The sequence below is a fragment of the Corapipo altera genome, unplaced genomic scaffold (genome assembly GCF_003945725.1).
Source record: "Corapipo altera isolate COAL_440 unplaced genomic scaffold, ASM394572v1 96, whole genome shotgun sequence".
NCBI lineage: Eukaryota > Metazoa > Chordata > Aves > Passeriformes > Pipridae > Corapipo > Corapipo altera.
Window position 1 is genome coordinate 783,859 of NW_020884962.1, and position 19,868 is coordinate 803,726.

General features: G+C 56.2%; 1 protein-coding gene across 2 annotated transcripts in view; it reads right to left on the reverse strand.

Moving 5' to 3' along the window:
- Window positions 1-286: 286 nt before the first annotated feature.
- HOMER3 (homer scaffold protein 3) overlaps window positions 287-19,868 on the reverse strand; it is a 21,849-nt gene continuing 2,267 nt past the window's right edge. Inside the window, exons 2-10 of one of the 2 annotated variants that reach the window (XM_027664297.1) lie at window positions 13,852-13,995; window positions 11,743-11,899; window positions 10,619-10,750; window positions 10,114-10,221; window positions 6,821-6,942; window positions 5,829-5,985; window positions 3,766-3,876; window positions 2,915-2,995; window positions 287-1,358 (exon numbers count right to left, since the gene is read on the reverse strand). In XM_027664297.1, coding sequence (XP_027520098.1) covers window positions 1,170-1,358; window positions 2,915-2,995; window positions 3,766-3,876; window positions 5,829-5,985; window positions 6,821-6,942; window positions 10,114-10,221; window positions 10,619-10,750; window positions 11,743-11,899; window positions 13,852-13,865 — 1,071 coding nt within the window. In that variant the 5' untranslated portion in view covers window positions 13,866-13,995 and the 3' untranslated portion in view covers window positions 287-1,169. The remainder of the gene's footprint in view (window positions 1,359-2,914; window positions 2,996-3,765; window positions 3,877-5,828; window positions 5,986-6,820; window positions 6,943-10,113; window positions 10,222-10,618; window positions 10,751-11,742; window positions 11,900-13,851; window positions 13,996-19,868) is intronic. The other variant, XM_027664298.1, reaches the window with a different exon arrangement.

A 19,868-nucleotide genomic window follows, 5' to 3' on the forward strand; every position in this document is an offset into this window, starting at 1 on the left:
ACTCACAGCCTGCCAGGGGACACACAGTCCAGCTTTCCCTGGGATCCCGAGGGCATTGCTCAATTCCTGCCACCAGACAACATCCAGGAGAACTCCCAGGCCTCCCACGGGCCCCCCAGGGCACAGTCCCAGCTCCTCCAAACGCCTCCTGCTCTCCTTAAACTCCTGCTCTCCTTAAACCAGGGCAAGCCGGGACCCGTCCCCTTCCCAAGGAGAACAGGAACGGCTCTGGGGGCTGTTTCCCGATATAAAAGGCAACAAAAAAAAAAAAAAATAGAAACCAAGAGCAACTGTGGCTTGCTCCATTTAATTTCAATTAACTGCAGCCCTCAGAGGCCCGGGGAGGTGCCAATCCAGCAGCTTGGTGGCCGTGCCCCGAGGGATGTCCCGTTGAAGCCTCTGCTCTGCTCAGCTGAAAGTTTTAACAAGTCGTTAAATCCCACTGTGTTAAGCTAATAAAGGCTTTAAAACCCGCAGTTCTTTCTCCTCTGGAGGATGAGTGAACAGTGGGAAGGACACAGGGTCAGGAAAAAGGCCCCTTCTCTGCAGGGGGGGCTTGGATACCTCGGGATGCTCCTGACAGTGAGCAGAGCTACTGGATCCTGTTGGAAGGACTTTGGGTTGGGGAAGGAGAAGAAGAAGAAAAGGAGAGACTCGTCCCGGGTGTGCTTGAACCTCTCCTCCCTCCCTAGGTGGGGAAACAGGCAGCTTACTTGCAAAAGGCAAGTGGTTTCCTAAAAAACTACTGGAAAAAAAAAAAAACAAACCCAAAACCAAACCACAAAGGTTGCTCAGCCCCTTCCCCCTTAGAAAAGTGTAAAAACCCCGGGGACACAGTGAGGGAGGGCAGCAGGAGGGCACAGCTGCCACCTCTGGGCCGTGCCACAGCCAGGGCAGGGTCCAGAGAAGGTCTGGTTGAGACTTTGGGTGCTCCCCGGGGAGCTCAGCTCCTCCGTGCCCGGGTGCTGGGTGGGCACTGGGTGGGCACTGGGTGGGCACTGGGTGGGCACTGGGCGGGCTGGCCGGTCCCCACGCTGCCCAGGCAGCTGCTGGTACGGTGGCAAATCCTGCCCAAGGAGGCCTCGAGGCTGTGGGGTGGCTGTGATTGCTCTGGGGGGGAGCAGTGCCAGCCCGGGGTGCCCCCTCTGCCAGGGCAGGGCTCCCCTCCCTCAGTTGCTCTCCACCAGCTTGGCCAGTCCCTGCCGGATCTCGCTGAGCTCGAAGATCTTCACGTCCATGATCTCGGCCACCTTGGTCACCTCACTCTGCATCTTCTCCCTCTCCGCCAGGGTCTCAGCCAGGCTCTGCTCTGCCAAGTGCAGCCGCTGCTCCAGCTCGGCGTTCCGGGCCTCCAGCTCCTGCCAGGGGCACACGGGGAGGGGTGGGCATGGGGAGGGGGCTGCTCCACCCTGCCCACACCCCCCTGTCTCCCCAAAACAGCCCTAACCCCAATCATAGAATCATAGAATCACAGAATCACAGAATCATAGAATCACAGAATCACAGAATCAGCTGGGTTGGGAGGGACCTCCGAGATCATCCAGTCCAACCCTTGATCCAACCCCGCTGTGGTTCCCAGCCCATGGCACTGATGCCACATCCAGTCTCATCTCAAAAACCTCCAGGGATGGAGAATCCCCCACTTCCCTGGGCAGCCCATTCCAATGGCTGAGCACCCTCTCTGCAAAGAAATTCTTCCCAATATCCAACCTAAACCTCCCCTGGCACAGCTTCAGACCGAGCCCTCTTGTCTTGCTGATGGTTGCCTGGGAAAAGAGACCAACCCCCCCCTGGCTCCCCCCTCCTGTCAGGGAGTTGCAGAGAGTGAGGAGGTCTCCCCTGAGCCTCCTCTTCTCCAGGCTGAACAGCCCCAGCTCCCTCAGCCTCTCCTCACAGCACTTGTGCTCCAGTCCCTTCCCCAGCCTTGTTGCTCTCCTCTGGACCTGCTCCAGCCCCTCAATATCCTTCCTCAATATCCCACCCCCTGTCTCCCTCTCCTGGTTTGCAGCATCCCAGGGAGCACATTTGGGAGCAGCCAGGCACCTGCCCAGCTTCAAATGTCCTGAAACCTCACAGGAATTGGGAAAGTAATTTTTTTCTGGGTTTTATGAGCCCAGAATTTTTCCTTCTCCATCCCCCTTTCAGAACCCACAATGGACGTGCCTGGAGACTCGCTCGCTGTCCTGAGGGTTCAGCCCTCACCTCGTGCATTTTTCTCTGAGTTTATCCTGCTCTCCAGAAAAATGCAGGAGCTGCTGCTGAACAGGAGCTTTTCTACAGTGGTGTGAGACATTTCTGCAGTGAACTCAGTGTCTCAGGTTTTAATTAACCCACCACTGCTCAGCTGTATTTACTTTCCTAAAACGCTGCGAGTTCAGCACTTTAGGTTGCTCTTTTAGGTGGCTCCAAGGTGCAAAGGTCTGGAGCTGCAGCTCACCTGGATCATCCCCAGGCCTGATGGGGATGTCTGGAGACAGTTTTGCCATGAGACAGAGCCCGTGCAGGGGCTCTGGACCTCAGAGATAAACACAGGCAGTGCCCCAGATCCTGCTCCATCTGTGCCCGTGCCCGGGGCTGAGGAGCAGCTTGGCTCCCTCCTGCCAGCCAGGCTGGGCCAGAGCTCTGCTCCCTGTCCCAGCAGCCCTGAAGGGCTTCAGGGCATGGAGGGGGGACAGGACATCACAGTTCTGCCCCAGCCCCCGTGTCAGGGGCTGCTGGAAGTGCTGGTGTGTGAAGGCTGGGATTGCTGTTGCCAGCTCACTGTGCCCCGTGTCACATCCCCGAGGGTGGAAGGAGGCAGGGACAGGGGCAGGGAGCTGTTCCCAGCATCCAGAGGCACGGCAGCTCTGTGGCAGCAGCGGGGATGGATCCCTGTGCTGTGAGAGCAGGGGTGCCCCAGATCTGCCACCTTCACCTGCAGCTTCTGCAGCGTCTCCTCCCTCTCCCCCTCTGCTTCCCAGCGGCCACACTTCTGGCTCTTCAGCATCTGGATCTCCTGCAACACGAGGAGGGGGAGCAACACGTCAGATCCACCCCTCTCCCAGTGGAAGCAGTTCCCACCTCACCCCCAGCCCTGGTTCCAAAGATCCCATAACCCCAGGCAGCTCCAAATTCCCATCCCCTGCTGCCTCCCTCGGAGCCCTCGGTCCCTAAATCTGAGTGCCAGCAAAGCTCAGTGCTCCCTGCACCCCTGCTCCCACATCCCAGGGCACATCCCAGGCTCCTGGGGACAGGGATGAGCTGTTGGGTGAAAAATCCCATGCACACCTTTGCCCCAGCATTTTTCCTCCATCCCGAGCAGGCCTGGGAAGGAGGGACAAAAGTGTTCTGAGCGAGGATCAGGGAGCCCAAACCACCTCCCCTCAATCCCAGGGCTCCATCCCCTCCTCCCTGCTGAAGTAAGGCCAGCAGACAGCCCACGGGGTGTGAATCACAGGGATCCTCCTCACACCTCTCCTCCTCAGCCTCTGGAGTTAAAACCCGGCTTTAAATCACTCATTCATTTAAATGCAGCGAGAGTTGGAGACAATTACTACACCAGAGGCTAATTGCCACTGCAGAGGGCTGAGAGGGGAAGGGGTAAGAGAGCTCTGAGCCTCCCACTCCGGGCTATGGACACACTGGGAAGCTCCCAGCGCTTTCCTCTCCCTCAGCTTTGCCTCCTTGGAGAGGGAATCAGCCCGAGGGGCCTCTGACCCCAAACCAGCAGTGACTGACAGACTGACAGACCCCCTCAGCCCCGGGCTTGGGGTGTCACAGCCTCACCTCATCCTTAGCCTTGATGAGCAGCTCCAGCTCCTCCAGGGTTTGGCTCAGCTCCTCCTTGTTGTTGTCGCTGGAGGAGTCGTGAGTCCCCTGTGACTCCAGCTCTGCCACCTGCCAGGCAGGGAAGGCTCCCTCAGGAATGTTTTGGCTCCCCCAGAGCCCACAGCCAGGGTTTGGCCTCCCTGCCAGCCCACCCGGGGTGACAGCAGGACAGCAGGGCAGCAGCTCCCACCTGGGGCTGTTGGGAAAACCTTCCCCCTGCCCTGCCTGGATCAGGCACGGAAAAAAGTTTTCTGGGCACTTTTCATGGCAAAAAAGTTCAGGGGCTCTGTCTCTGCTTTGTCCTGCTGTGCTTCCAGTAAAACACACGAGGGGATGGCTCCATTTTACACCCCTGGGCACAGATTTCCAAGGGAGTCACTGCAGCTCAGCCCCAGCAGGGCCAGGAGGGTTTGCCCAGGGATGTTCCCCAGCCCCGAAAAATTCAGCTGGGTGGCTTGGATTGTTCAGGAGGCAGGAAGGGCTGCAGCAGCTCTTGCTGGGGCTCTGCAAACATCCCCCTCCAGTAATGGGGACCCTCACACAGACAGGGTTTGGATCCTGGTGTTCCCAGGAGCAGGGGCAGCAGGATTGGGTCAGCAGTGAGCTCTGGTCCCAAAATGCTCCAATTTAAGGACAATGATTTAGGTGTCTCACTGAGAGGCTGCTGCCCCTCACCCAAAGCTCCCAAAATCCTCCCTCCTGGTTCCCAGCTGTGGGAACAGCCACAGAACAGCGTGCACAGAGCAGGGAAGAGCCAACCCAGTCACAATCCCCACACACACAGACACCCACACGAGGCCTCTGCTACACCCAGGGCAGGCTCCTGCTGCAGGGGAGACAAATCTGTTCCGTGCAGCTCTTTTCCTGCCCGGCTCCAGCCCCGGGGATGAGCTCCAGGCACAGCAGATCCTGGGGGATGGCTGTTGCCTGCACATGCTGGCCACACCACAGCCATCAATTTACAGCTGCTAATTGCTGTAAATCCCTGCTGCCTTTCAAAGGAGCCATCTCCAAGAGAAATGACTCCACGCCTCCTCCAGGACTCCAGAGCCCTTTCCCAGCTGTCCTAAGAGCCTTTTCCAAGTGCTCCGTGGTTCCTCCCTCCCAGCAACCCCCCCCCCCCCCCCCCCCCTGGCCCCTCCCCCCCCCCACCCCCCCCCCCCCACCCACCGTGTGACTGTCACCCCTCTGCCTCCTCAGCTGGCCCGTGACCTCTCTGACATCCTGGAGGTCAAAGGATCCCGTTATTCCAAGGGAACAAGGCTCTGTTTGTGCTGCACCACCCGGGTTTCATGATGTTGCAGCTCGGATTGGAGCTAATTATAGCAGCCAGAGCAACCCTCAGCCTTCCTGTCAACAGCCAGAGCTTGCCCTGATGCCTGGCTTGGTGGGAGGGAAGGGGGGGCACAGCCCTTGGTCTGGCTGGGAGCTGGGAACTACTTCCAGAAAACATGAAGGGAGGATGAAATTCTGTGACTTTGTGCTCTGGTTTCCTCCCTTCACCCCCTGTGCAGAGCAGGGGAGCTCGTCCAGAGCTCATCCAGAGCTCCCCACCCTTATTCCTTGACACATTTCCCCTGCCAGGCTTGTGCAGCATCCTGGATTTCCATCCTGCCCTGATGCCTGGCTGGGTGTGGGAGGAGGGCACAGGCCTTGGTCTGGCTGGGAGCTGGGAACTACTTCCAGAAAACACAAAGGGAGGCTGAAATTCTGTGACTTTGTGCTCTGGTTTCCTCCCTTCACTCCCAGGGACTCTGTGCAGAGTCCCTGTGTAGAGCAGGGGAGCTCCTCCAGAGCTCACCCAGAGCTCTCCCAGAGCTCCCCAACCTTATTCCTCAGCACATTTCCCCCTGCCAGGCTCGTGTAGCATCCTGGATTTCCAGCCCACATGGGAGTGTGGGGCCAGGGGTCCTGGGGTGGGGTGGGATGGGATGGGGTGGGATGGGGTGGGGTGGGGTGGGATGGGGTGGGATGGGGCGGGATGGGATGGGGCGGGATGGGATGGGGCTCCCCAGGCTCACCCGCTGCCGCAGTGTCTCCGTCTCCTCCTGATACGCCGTGAGCTGCTTCTTCCACTGGTCCACGTTGGCATTGGCCTCGTGCAGAGCAGCCACCAGCTTGTTGTTGTTGTCCTGGAGGCTGAAGAACTCGGCCTCCCACTGCACCTCGCTCACAGAGCTGTGGGAGAGGGCAGGGGGTGAGCCCAGGACGGCAGGGGAGGCTCCTTTACACCCCTCCCGTGCCCAAACGATGCTCCTGGAAGTGCTCAGAGGCTCCACAGGTTCCCACTCAGCCCTCACATCACTAACCAAATTTAATCTCTCCTTCCAGCCCTGAACCCGCCTCTCTTCCCTTTGTCCCTGGGTGATATTTGACTTTGAAACTGCAGAGACCACACTGTGAGATTAACGGGGTGGGGGAGATGCAGGTGCCACAAAAGGGGCTTTGCAGTGTGAGATTGTGAATCCACTTTAAAAATCCTTATTGGATCTGAGTTTTTGCTTTGAATAAAGCCCTACCAGCCCAGACTCGAGGAGAAGGCAGCAAAGGAGACTTGCTTTTGATTTAAAAATACTCTTAAGCGTTCAGCTGGGAGCTTGACAGGAGCCACAGGGCAGAATCCAGCCCAAAGCCTTTTGAACAGACAAAGAGAGGAAGCAGCAGGGACTTTGCTGGAATCATCAGGGGAGTTAACACAAATGTAGCCCTGGGCCAGCTGGAGAAGTGTGAACATCTTCTGGTATCACAAACTACTGATCTGTAGATAACTGGCACCAAGTCATCCCCACTGCTGCAGGCACGGAGCCTCCTCCTTCCCACGCTGCCTGAGCAGCACATTGTTCCAAGCTGGAATAACTTCCTGCCGGGAAGGAGCGCTGGATCAGCGGGCACGGGGCACTGCTCAGCAGGAGTCTGGGGTCACAAGTGCTCGGGGTGACAGAGAAATGCACCAAATCCTGCCGGAATGGGCAGCTCAGGGGTCAGGAGCAGGGAGCTCCCGTGGCAGCCTCACCCTTCCGAGAGCATCTTCTTCAGCCGCTCCTTCTCCGTCGTGATCTCCACGTCAGCACTTTGGCTCCGGAAGAGTTTGTCCTCTCCTGGCCCGTTGGAGCTGATGATGGGGCTGGGAAGTACCTGGGGGATGAAGAAGGGGGTGGTTGTGGCCACGTGGCCACACACAAGGGCTCTGCAAATTTATTCCCAGCCCGAGTCTTCCCTTATTCTTATAAGAGCTTTCCACAGGGCGAGCTCTCAGTCCCTGCCCTGCTGGGGCACACCTGGCTCTGCCCTAACTCAGGGAGAGCTGTGTTTGTCTGCACAAGGAGGGGGTAAAGCCCCTCAGGTGTGGCCCAGCAGCCTCAGCCATGGAGCAGTGATGATTTTGGAAGCTCTGTGGGCACAGGGCTCTCTCTTGGTTGGTGCTGTGCTCTTCCAGTAGCTGCCACATCCACCCCATCCCCATCTCCACACCCTGCTGGGGCAGTGATCCCAGTGCAGGGGGGGGTCAGAGCTTGCACACAGTAGATCCCAGTGCAGGTGGACTCCCAGCTATTCCTTCCTCCTGCCCTGATGTCTGGAATTCTCTGCCCCTCACCCGAGTCCCACAGCCCTGCCCAGCTCTCAGCTGCTCAAACTGCCCTTGTCAGGGCTTTGCTGAATTCTTAAGAGGCTTTTCTTGCTGTTTCTCAGAGCAGGGGGAAGGCTTAAACTCCCAACACAGACCTGCCAGTGCAGTCCTGAACCCCTGACTGGGTTCAGTGCCAAACCCAGCTCCTGCTCTTGGAATTCAGGCACCACTGGGATGGTGGTTCCCAGGGAGAGAAACTCTGCTCAGGTGACTCTGGCACCCATTTTCCAAAGGTGGGGGAGAAGGAACAGTCCTTGCATCAAAGTCTATCCTTCCCTATGCTCCCTATTCCTGCACACACCAGAAACTGAGGCACAGAAGGGGCAGAAGTTTCTTATTCTGGTGTTTTGTGCCAACCAAAACTGGTGAGAGCTGGAGATTCCCCCCCCCCACTGTCGTGTCTCTTACATTACCCACAGCAATGTACCCTGTGATGGGGGTGCTAAATGGGATGGGGATTGGCCTAAAAGGTACCAAAGAACAGGAGAAAAGCTGCTATTCTGGGAATTCCCCAGCCCTGGAAAAAAAAACGTGGAGCAGGAGGAAAGTGGTGCAGGCGTGGAAAATGAGGGAGGTCTGATTTAATTCCAGGAGACAGATCCGCTCCCTGCTCACTTGCAAACAGAAACACCATCAATTATTCAAGGATGAAGCTCATGTTTGAGGCTCTGCTAATGCAGAGGGTGGGAATGAGCAGCGGGAAAGCAGGAGAAGGGATGGGGAAGGCTGGGAATGCAGGGCAGGATCTGTGTGTCCACAGGGCAGGGGACACTGTCACCCTGTCACCCTGTCACCCAGTGTCCCTGTCACCCCCCTGGCTGTGGGATGGCTGCAGGCAGGGCCCTGGCTGAGCTGTCCCACCCAGAGGGGATGAGGGGGAGCAGGAACAGGGAGTGTGGGGTCACACTGGGGCGGTTTTAGCCCTGCTGAGTCAGGGCAGAGGAAGGAACAGAGCCCTGGGACAGTTCCCTGCTCCCAGTCTGACCTTCCCTCTCTGACCTCCCCCATCCCTGCTGCCAGCACAGCCCAGGGAACGTGTCCTGCTGTGGCACCCCAGGAGTTCTGCCTGCAGTGAGCAGGAGAAGAGGGAATATCTCTGGAATATCTCTGGGAGGTGGAGGCTGCAGCTGCCCAGGAACCTCTGTCTCGGGTGAAAGATCCCAAAACTTTGGTTCTGCCGTGAATACTCTTCTCCCTTCTCCCCTTGCCACCCCGCAGGACGGGGCTTGGAGAGAGCAGGAGCCAAGATTTGGGCAGATTTTCCCCATCTTTGCTCCCCACAGAACATTTCCAGTCTGTGCAGAGCCACTGCCTCCACCTCCCCCTGCTTTCCCTGCAGGCCAAGGTATTGTTCACACTCCTCCTCCTCTGCTGCTGCCACTCCATCTGTGCCCAGCCCAGGGAACACCCTGTCCTCCCTCCATCCCACTGCTCCCCTCCTGCTGCCAGGAGCTCTGGGGAGTGCAGAGCCACCTCTGGAGTGACCTCCTTGGGAGGGGCACCTTCCCCACCCCCATTGAGCTGCTTCTCCCTGCGGAAAAGCAGCACATTTTATTTTCTTTATTTTATTTTATTTTTTATTTTTATTTTTTTTTATTTTATTTATTTTATTTTTATTTTATTTTTATTTTATTTTAATTTAATTTTTTTTATTTTATTTTATTTTTATTTTATTTTTATTTTATTTTATTTTGTTTTATTTTTTATTTTATATTTATTTTATTATATTTTATTTCATTTTCTTGTCTTTATTATATTTTTTATTTTATTTTTATTTTACTTTATTTTATTTATTTTATTATATTTTATTTTCTTTATTTTATTTTTTAATTTTAATTTTATTTTATTTTATTTTATTTCATTTTATTTTCCTTATTTTATTTTATTTTATTTATTTTATTTTATTTTATTTATTTTATTTCATTTTATTTTCCTTATTTTATTTTATTTTATTTTATTTATTTTCTCCCCCCATCCCAGCATTGCTGGAGTGGGTTCAGCTACTCAGGGGAGAGAAAGGCAGCAACTGGCAGTGGGAACACATGGAGAGGGATCTGTGATGGACTCCAGCTCCCTGGCTTGGCCTCCTGGGGGAAGGAAAATTGAGTGACTGGCTGTCACACGCTGCTCTTGCTGAGGGGAGGGTGATTCCTGCTCTCCCAGCTTCTCTTCCAGGGTGGGAATGGGACAGAAACAACCTGGCCAACCCCCTCAGTCACCAGCTGGAAGAAATCAGGGACCCCCAGGGACAGCACCATCACCAGGCACTTGGAGAGGAATGTCCTGAGCCCCGGAAGAGGAATAAAAGCAGGTGGAAAAGCCACATTCCCCTCCTGCCCCGGGGGAGAGGCACTCTGAGTGCTCCTGGCCTGTCCCTGTCACACTGAGCCCGGGGAGAGCTCTGAGACAAAAAGGAACCCGACAGAAACCCAAAAAATCCCAAAACACCACCACGAGCAAACCCCTCCCACCACCTCCAGCAGGGCTTGGAATGGTTTAACTGGGATGGTTTAACTGGGCGAGAGGGAGGAGGCTGAACCTTCCCAGGTCACAGGGGCCACCAAAAGCACTGCCCAGCCTGGGGGTGGGCACAGAGCTCTTGGGGAGAAGGGGATGAGAGCAGGAGGAGATCAGCACAGGGTGTGTTTTCTCCCCTCCTGCCTCTTTCCCAGCATTACCTGGTGAGATGTGATGCTCAGGGCAGGGTTGGTCAGCTCTGTCTTATCCTGGGACTTCTCCCTGGCCAAACGAGCTGCTTCCTTCACCTCCTGGAACTTCTCTGCAAACTGGAGGAGGGGAAGGGAAAAGTCAAAACAGGGACCAAACTCCTGCTGGTGCCTGGGTGACTTCAGTCAACCTGCTCCTCAGTTTGTCTTTAACAGTTAAATCCAGGGAAGAGCCCCTTCCTGCCCATGATTCTGGCACTCAGGGCTGTGGGTTCAGCCAAACAGCAACGCCAGAAACGGGGCCTGAAGATTTAATTAGTGGTGTTCAAACTGCAAATATTAATTTAAAGCTCTTTTTAACATCTTCACATCCACAGGTTTTAGCGCAGCGGGGAGGGGATTTAACCGAGGTTCCCAAAGCCTTTTTTTTTTTTTTTTCCAGAGGCTGCAGGGTTCCAGAGCCTTCCAGGGGTTCCAGAGCCCCTGCAGGGTTACCTGGGAGAGGTGCTGCTCCTACCTGGGAGAGGTGCTGCTCCGAGGCGAAGCCCAGCCCGTACACGGTGTTGGCTCGGCTGTCGGCCCATTGCCCGAATTTCTGGGATGTCTTGGTGAAGGTCATGTTGGGGGTGATGGTGCTGTTGATGATTGCCTGGGGAGAGAGGCAGTGGCAAGTCAGGGAACGCTCCAGGTGGGTGGCGTGGGGCTGGATGGCAGAATCACGGGATCACGGAGTGGTTTGGCTCGGAAGGGACCTTAAAGATCATCCCATTCCAACCCCTTTCCATGCCACTCACTGAGATCACCACGATCCCTGTGAACTCTGGGAATTAGGGGTAGAAATCTCTGCCTTTTCATCTGCAAAACAACACTTCAGGTTCAGGCTTTTGGTGACCAAAAGGTCTTTCTAAGCCCGGCGACCGTGACACGAAGGAATCTTAATCATCTTTTCTACCGAGAAAAGAGGGGAAAAAAAAAAAAAAGAAGCCTCAGTATCAGCAGCTTCCTCCATTGCTGGAAAAGATGATAAGAGACAGCACGTCTCTGGGGCCTCAACAGCTTTCTGCTGTTCTCCATTCTCATGGCAAGTAAGGGGGGGAGGAGGAAAAAAAGGCTTCACCACCACTCAGGACTGGGTATTACGAAACTGTCTCTCTGGACTGGGTGTTATGAAACCCTCTCTGCCGGGCAGGGGAGCAGCAAAAAAGCCTGGGAAGAGTCTGTGCCATCACAGGGCTTCGAGAAGGAGGCCAGGAGGGTGCCCACCAGGAACAGTTTAGGGAGAGTAACTCGTGTTTTGTGGAGGTGACTGAACCTCCGAGGCTTCTTCAACCTCTCTCTGTACTTGCAGGGGGCGGGTTCAGCACAGGATAAAGGCTCTTGGAAAACACTTGGGGTTGGAATGGGGAGGGGGGTGACAACACCAGACCCCAGGAGGTGACAACACAGACCCCAGGGTGTGACAACACCAGACCCCAGGGCACGTTTTTCACCAGCACAGATTCCTCCTCCAGATTCCTCCTCCTCCTCCACCTGATGATGGGAAGGTGCCAAAGTGCCAACACCAACCCCACCCCAACCCCACGGGCAGCAGGAGAGGTTCTGGGGGGGGGGGAGCCCTGCGTGGGGCTGCTGTGCCCCCACCTTGGTGCCCCCCACGCTGATGATCCGGTACACGTTGCGGGTGGCATCGTAGAAGTAGGAGACGGTCAGGGCGTGTTTGCTGGCAGGGATCCAGTTCCGTTTGGTGGCCGGGTCGATCTGGAAAACGTGGGCCCTGGTGCTGAAGATTGGCTGCTCCCTGCAAGACAGGAGGGCAGGGCTGGCTCAGGGCAGGGGGAAGCTCAGGGAGGGGGGAAGTGCAGCCGTTTCCTTCTCTTCCCCTTCCCTGGGCTCCTGGGCACAGCTCCTGCCCTTGCCCATGTCCTGGGCACAACTTCTGCTCTTCCCCATATCCTGGGCACAGCTCCTGCCCTTCCCCATCTCCTGGGCACAGCTCCTGCTCTTCCCCATGTTCCTGGGCACAGCTCCTGCTCTTCCCCTTCCCCATATCCTGGGCACAGCTCCTACTGTTCCCCTTCCCTCTGTTCCTGGGCACAGCTCCTGCCCTTCCCCATCTCCTGGGCACAACTCCTGCTCTTCCCTGTGTTCCTGGGCACAACTCCTGCTGTTCCCCTTCCTCATGTCCCAGGCACAGCTCCTACTCTTCCCCTTCCCTGTGTCCTGGGCACAACTCCTGCCCTTTCTCGTGTTCCTGGGCAGAACTCCTGCTCTTTCCCTTCCCCATGTCCTGGGCACAGCTCCTGCTCTTCCCCATGTCCTGGGCACAGCTCCTGCTCTTCCCCATGTCCTGGGCACAGCTCCTGCTCTTCCCCATGTCCTGGGCACAGCTCCTGCCGTTCCTCGTGTCCTTGGGGTGCCAAGGACAGAGTGTCTCCCACCCAGCCCACCCCTGACCTTCTGGGCAGTGACCAGCAGCTCCCCACTGCCCACACTGGTGTCATCGAGTGACCCCTCTTACTCCAGCAGTCGTGACCCAAGCTCTGAGTTGTTTTCCCAAGACCTCTGAGTTTCTCTGTGTTCTCCACATCCTTGGCACTCCTCTGAAGCCCAGTTTTAGAAGCTGGGGGATGGCTCTGCACAGGAAGAGCCCGTGGCTGTCTCTGCCTCCTCCTCCTCCTCCTCCCCCCCATCCAGGCAATGTGAGGACACACCACTGACCTTGGGCTGGGAAAACACCCTTGGCACAGTAACAGAGCTCCCCCAGGTACAGATTTGTACCTTCCCCTGGAGTTTCTCCTGCCCTGCAGACCTGAGACCCTCCCAGAAGCCACAGCCTGGGTGTTCCAGCAATCCTCTGCCCTGAGATCAGTGGGTTTTATATCCACATTCACCTGGGGATGGGCATGTGAAAATTGCAAGTTAAAAGCACAAATAGCCCCCCCCTCAATCTCATATTTAGGGCCCAGCTGATGGTCCTTCCCAGCACAGCCCCTGGGGCAGGGTTATGATTAGAGGTCATATTATTTTCAGCCCTGACCTGAAGTTTTCTTTCACCACCACTCATCACCTCGGTGCTTCCCCAGGAACAGGATTTCTCTGGCTGCAGGATATCTCCAGGCTGGAGCTCCAGGGAAATGGATGGATGGGTGGATGGATGGGTGGATGGAGGATGTGTTTGGGACGTGAGCACAAAGAAAACCCTTCCCCTCAGCACAGCTCTTCCTCCCTTGACTCACGCTTGGGAAGCACATCCTGCAGCCAGGGGGTCACATCCCGGGATTAAAGGAACTAAAGGAAACACTTCACCCTCCCCAACGTGCAGCTGCTGCAGGGAAAGCCCTGAACCAAACCCTGAACCAAACCCTGAACCAAACCTTGAAACAAATCCTGAACCAAACCCTGAACCAAACCTTGAAACAAACCCTGAACCAAACCCTGAACCAAACCCTGAATCAAACCCTGCCTGGGCTGTGGAGCCACAAACCCCTGAGCAGAACAAAGGAGCTCAACCTCATGAGGGCAAGAAGGTCTCACCCAGCCCCTTCTCCACATCCTCCCTGCCTGGTTTTACCCAGTCTGCTTTCAGAAGAAATTCAGATTTTCCAGGCTCCACTAACAGATACTAAATTTTCCTCATCCTTTCACACACAGAACCCACAAATCAGGGAAAAAAATAATGTTTGTGCACCTTAAATCCCAAATCCTGGGCTAGTGAGGGAAAGAACAGAGGGAGGGAAGAACAACAGTTACCTAGTTGTTGACATTTGTTAGTAAGGGTAAGGGACTACAGGCCCGTGGAGTTAGTTTGTGTCTCTCCTCCAACAGCTCCTCCTCAGGTGTCTCCTAGAGGGTCTGAGGCTCCTTTTTGGTGTTGCCTCCACAGGGATTCATTTCCTAGCAAGGGAAAAGTTCAGCTGTTATTGATGTCCCAGCACAGACACGGAGTTCAACCATCCAGGGGCTTTGTCCATCCCACATTCACAGGGTTTGGGATCTGTGATGGTTCCTCAGCACTGAACAAGTGGAGGTTTTTATCCCTGTCATGGGAGATGGTCGGGTGAGCTGTGCCACTGGAGTAAATCCCTTTGGCAGCAGGTCCCAGCTGTTGGGAGAAGGCCATGGAGGAGCCTGGAAGGCTCCAGTGATTCCAGTCATGCACACGTGGTGCTGCTGCAGGATGGAACCCTCCCCTCAGAGATCAGCCCTTGTGCAGGGCAGCTATTCCTGTGCTCAGTGTCCATCCATAGGGGCTGGACCTGGATCCTATCCCTGTGCTGTGTCCATCCAGGAGGGCTGTACCTGGATCCCATTCCTGGGCTCCCTGCCCATCCACAGGGGCTGGACCTGGATCCTATCCCTGTGCTCACTCTCCATCCATAGGGGCTGTTCACAGATCCCATTCCTGTGCTCCCTGCCCATCTGGCTGCACCCAGAGCCACAGAATCCAGGAATCCCCTGGCAGGGGGTTGGAACGAGATGATTTTTAAGGCCCTCCCAGCCCAAACTGTTTTGTGATTCTGTGAAAGTCTTTGTTTGGTTCGTTTTTTCTGTTGAGCTTTTTTGGTTGGGTTTGTTTTTGTTTTTTTTTTTAATCCATCAAAGGATACAAACTGTATCCAGCTCGTACAAGAATTCCTTTGTGCTGGATCCTGTTCTGCAAACCTGCCCTTCAATCCTGACGAGGTTGAGGCAAAGGCTCCGGAACAGAAGCTCCCTCAGAAGGGGAGCGGTGGAGCAGAGCAAACCCCGGGCAGGGAGAGAGCAGCAGCAACAAAAAACCCGGAGAGAAGGAAAGCCAGGAAAGCTGAAAACCCCAGGAAAGCCGAAAACCCCAGGAAAGCTGAAAACGCCAGGGCACAACTCGGAGAAGTCAGAGCTGGTTCAGGAAATGGGATGACTTTGGAATCCCAGAATGGTTTGGGTGGGAAGGGACCTTGAAGATCATCCCATTCCCACCCCTTGCCACGGGCAGGGACACCTCCCACTATCCCAGATTGCTCCAGCCTGGCCTTGGACACTTCCAGGGATATGGGGCAGCCACAGCTTCTCTGGGAAATCCATCCCAGCCCCTCCCCATCCTCCCAGGCAGGAATTCCTTCCCAAAATCCCATCTAACCCCCCTCTCTGTCAGTTCAGCAGGGTTTGCCAGAGCCGAGTGGCTCAGGTAGGGAAGGACAGAGGGACAGAGGGACACGGAGGGATGCCCGGCACAGGGACACCACGGGAGGTGACAGCCAGACCTGTCAGCACCAGGAGCACCCACCTGCATCCCGCCCGCCCTCCAAAACGCTACAAAGCGTTTAAAAATAGCCCTGGAAGTGCCCGGGATTGGAGCCGTCATGGTCCCTCCCCCGGTACCACCCTCTTCTCCCTCCCCTCCCCCCCCCCCCCGCCGCGTTTTAAGAGCAGCGCTGGAATCTCCCGAAACGCTGACTCCTCTTTTCCTGCTCCCAGCTGGGAGTCCCCACAACAATACGGCCCCGGCGGCGAAAAAAAGGCCACGTGTAAATAAAACCACTCACATCAAACCCCCCCCCGGGGCTGTCCTTCGCAGATAATTAAGGAAAAACCAAAAGCAGACGACTGGAAGGACAAAGATCTGGCCGAGGCACAGACAGCGCTCAGCAAGTGCCTGGTGGCAACTGGAAGGGATCCAGGTCTCATCCCTGCCAGCACAGGGGAGGGAAGGGCAAAATTCAATATCCCACGGCCCCCCTGAGAGCTTAAAAATGCCTCGTCCCGGGTGGATATCCCTTAACACTCCAGCGGCAGCGAAGCCAAGCAGTTGAAAAGGAAAAGAGGGGATGGTTTAACCAATTCCCTCATTCCCACACACCGGCAAAGCACCCGGCTCCGGGATGCTGCCCGAGCAAAAACCCTCCTCCTGGGGTCTCTCCTTGCAGGGAAGCTGGAGGAAGGTCCCAGAGGGGTTTTGGGGAGGACACACGGATACAGGGTATGGATCAGTCGCTTCCCATTTGCTCCCGGTGTCTGACTCAGTGGTCGTTTAGGAGAGGATGTAAAACTGCACACTGCTCTCATTTCCACCTCTATTCTTATATTATTTCCCCTCTCTGCAGCCTCCAAATTGATTTCTTCATGAATAGCTGCTTATTTCACCATTGCCAGGAGAGCAAATCGTTATTTGTCCTCTTAATTTACGGTCTCAGCAGAGCAGAGATGGGCAGGGCAGAGGCACCGGGGCTGGGGGAGGGACCTGGCCAGGCTGGGACACGGCCAGGAGCCGGGAGAAAGACCCCCTGTGCCAAGGAGGGACAGATGGCACCGATTGAGTCCCTGCACCGGCACCACGTTTTGCCCAGAGGGGGGAACAGGGGGCATGGGAGGTGCCAGAGCCTGGCAAGGGCCGAGCCCAGAACCACTGCAGTCTGAGCAGGGATGTCACTGGATGTCCCCACTGTCCTTGGGTGCCCTCCTGCTCCCTGCACGGGCATCTTCCAAAATAACCTGGTGCCACTGCAGAGACCGAGTGGTGGCAAGGGCTGGGCCACCTCCCTCCCAGGGGAAGGGGGGGGACACTGCCCCTCTGCCCTGCTCAGGTGACAGGTGACACCCCACCTGGGTGACAGGTGACACCCCACCTGGGGGACTCCATCCAGCACAGCAAGGACACGGAGCTGTTGGGACGAGCCCAGAGGAGGCCCCGAGGTGATCAGAGGGATGGAGCAGCTCTCCCGTGAGGAAATCTGGGAGAATGGAATGCCTTTGCTCAACAGCTCCTGCTCCAGGTGTGAGAGTCTCCTTCTGACTGCACTTGGACTCAGGCTTTGTCCCTGTTCTCTGCTTTTCCGTGCAGTCTGGAGGGTTTTCCCACTGAGATCCACGTATTTGTTTGTTTGTCCTCAGTAATTCTCTCCTCTGCCTGTGACCTGCCCGAGTTCACTGAATTACCCCACACACCCTGCTCACCTGCCCCCACCCTCTGCTGCAGGACCAGGGAGAAGAAACCTGGTGTTTTGCTGTGCAGGGGGGAAGCTTTTAGAGCCATCACTCCCCGAATTTATATCCAAATTTCTGCCCTATTTTCGGTTCCCGAGCGACGACGGAGCAGGACTCAAACCCAGGCACGAGTTTTGAGGGAGATTTGGTGGGTGAGGCCGAGTTCAAAGCACTCCAAGTGGCACAAATAGTGAATAGAAATCGGGAGAAAGTCTTTTACTACTCGAGGCAGCAGCTGGAACGTGCTGGGGAGGCTGAACTTGGTCCTCATTAGCTGTGTCTGCCTTGGTGCTCCTGGATGGGGTTCAGTCAAGGGCATCTCTGGGAAGTCCACGTGCTGTTCCCCAGCCTGCACCTCCTCTCACTCTCTGCAGCTTCTCTTTGCAGGGACATTCATTTCCCTGTCAGGGGAAGGAGCCTCTCTGCTCTTGGATGCAGAGGAAAATCACCTCAAACCCTCTGGCAGCCTGCGGTGCCCCCCCATCTGAAAACCCAAAAAATCCCTGCAGTCCATCCCAAAGAGCCACAGCAGCAGAATCCCTCGTTTTTGGGGGGATCAGAGCAGTTCTCAGCCCCGGGGACAGAGGAAGGGTTTTGGGGGTGCAGAGTGCAGGCACCTGGGGACTTTCTGCACTGGGGCTGGGCTGAACCTGCAGCCAGGAGGAGCAAAACCCAAAAATGAGGTTGTCTTCTGATGAGCCCCATTTCCAGGCATGGGAGGGGAGGGTCTTTCTTATCCCTGGTGCTCCCCACAACTCCCTGACAGGAGAGGGGAGCCAAGGGGGGCTCAGGCTCTGCACCCAGGGAACAACAGGACAAGGGGAAATGGCCTCAAGCTGTGCCAGGGGAGGGTCAGGCTGGACCCAGGCTGAATCCAGGAGGGATTTCTCCATGGAAAGGGTGCTCAGGCACTGGAAGGGGCTGCCCAGGGAGGTTTGGAGTCCCCACCCCTGGAGGTGCCCAAGGAAGGACTGGAGGTGGCACTCAGTGCTCTGGGCTGGGGGACAAGGTGGGGATGGGGTAGAGGGTGGACTCGATGATTTGGGAGGTCTTTTCCAACCTCAGCAATCCTGGGATCTCCCAGCTGCTGTGGTGGGAGATTCACATCCCCCAGCACAACCTCCCCAAAGGTCCAGCTGTCCGGGGTGGGTGTTCCCGGGGCAGCTCCTGCAGGCACTGGGAGGGCTCTGGGAGGGCTCTGGGAGGGCACTGGGAGGGCACTGGGAGGGCACTGGGAGGGCTCTGAGAGGGCTCTGGGAGCACAAACGTGGCCCAGCCCTGGCAGCTGTCCCGGGGCCACGCTGAGTCAGCTGAGCCCGCCTGTCCCTGTGGAAAATCCGGCAATCCCTGGGAGAACCAACCCCCCCCCGCACCGTCCAGGGCAGCCCGAGGGGGGGGGTGGCCGGGGGGGGGGGGGGGGGACACACGTGTTTGGGACAGACAGAGCTCCCAGAGGCAGAACTGGAGCACAGAGAGGGCCTGAGAACCCAACTCCTCCTCCTCCTCCTCCTCCCCCTGCTCCAGGGCTGTCTGTCGTTGTTTCCTTTTATCTCCCCTCAGCAGCTTGAAGAGCTGCTGACTGTGTGTCAGGGCTGTTTGGGGAAGTGTGGGCTAATGAGAGCCAAACCTCAGCTCCTTCCCTCCGCCTTCCTCCCCAAAATTCTACCCCTTCCTCGGAGCCAGAACCTACAGACACGGGTGCAGAGTGGGCTTGGACAGTCCCCACCCCACTCCTGTGCAGGGCCAGCACCTGGATTTGATGATCCTTGTGGGTCCCTTCCAGCTCAGGACATTTGGGATTTGGATCTGGGCACGCTCAAACTGCAAAACCACCTCGGGAACAAAGTTTGGGAGGGCGGATTCCCAGCCCTTTTTTTTTTAACTTAACACCAGGGAGGTTTTCGAGTCCCCTTTGCTGCAGCCCCGCTGTCATTGTCACCTCGGGGAAAAGGCAGGGATGGTTCAAAACCATCCCAGCGTCCAGACAGGATCGAGGGAGGCCAGCCCTGCACCCCGGGGGAGGTGCAGTGGTGCAGCTCCAGGAATAGGAGCTGCCCAGGGGCTGCTTTCCCTTCCTCCTCCCCCAGTTCCCAGGAGCTCATCCAGCAGGGCTTAGCACAGGAATGGAAAGCAGCTGCCTCCTGGCCCGGGTGCAGAGAAAGGGAACCCTGGCTGAGCCTGTTCCCGTTGGATCAGCTCAGGGAACAGCGACCAGCAAGGTCAGACACACACACACACAGAGGAGATCAAGGTCATTTAAAGACACAACAGAGCTGAGAGGGATTTCTTTTCCTTAGGAAACCAGTCCCTACCTATGGAGCATCTTGGCTGCTGGGTGTCCCCAGCACAACCTGGGCATCCACCTTTTCCTGGGACGACTGTCCCTTCTGCTACCAAGCTGCAGGAGCTCTTTTTGAGACACACAGACCACTGCTGGAAGTCTGTGCAGCAATTAAAAGTTAAAAAAAACCAAAACAAACCAACAAACCAGCAGAGCCAGACTGGAGCTCAGTAATTCTTTACACATCCCAGAAAACATGTCCTGGAGTAATTAGAACCAGAGATGTGGAGGCACAAGAACATTTCAGAATGCTCTGTGACTCCAACATGTTCTGTCTCTGCTCCAGGATCCACAGCACTTCCAGGCACAGATCACTGGGAGGAGTCCCCAAGATCTGCTGCTGTTTTCTCCCTGCCCTTGCCAGGGCTGCAGGAGCACAACCAGGGATCCAGGAGCACAACCAGGGCTCCAGGAGCACAACCAGGGATCCAGGAGCACAGTCAGGGCTGCAGGAGCACAACCAGGG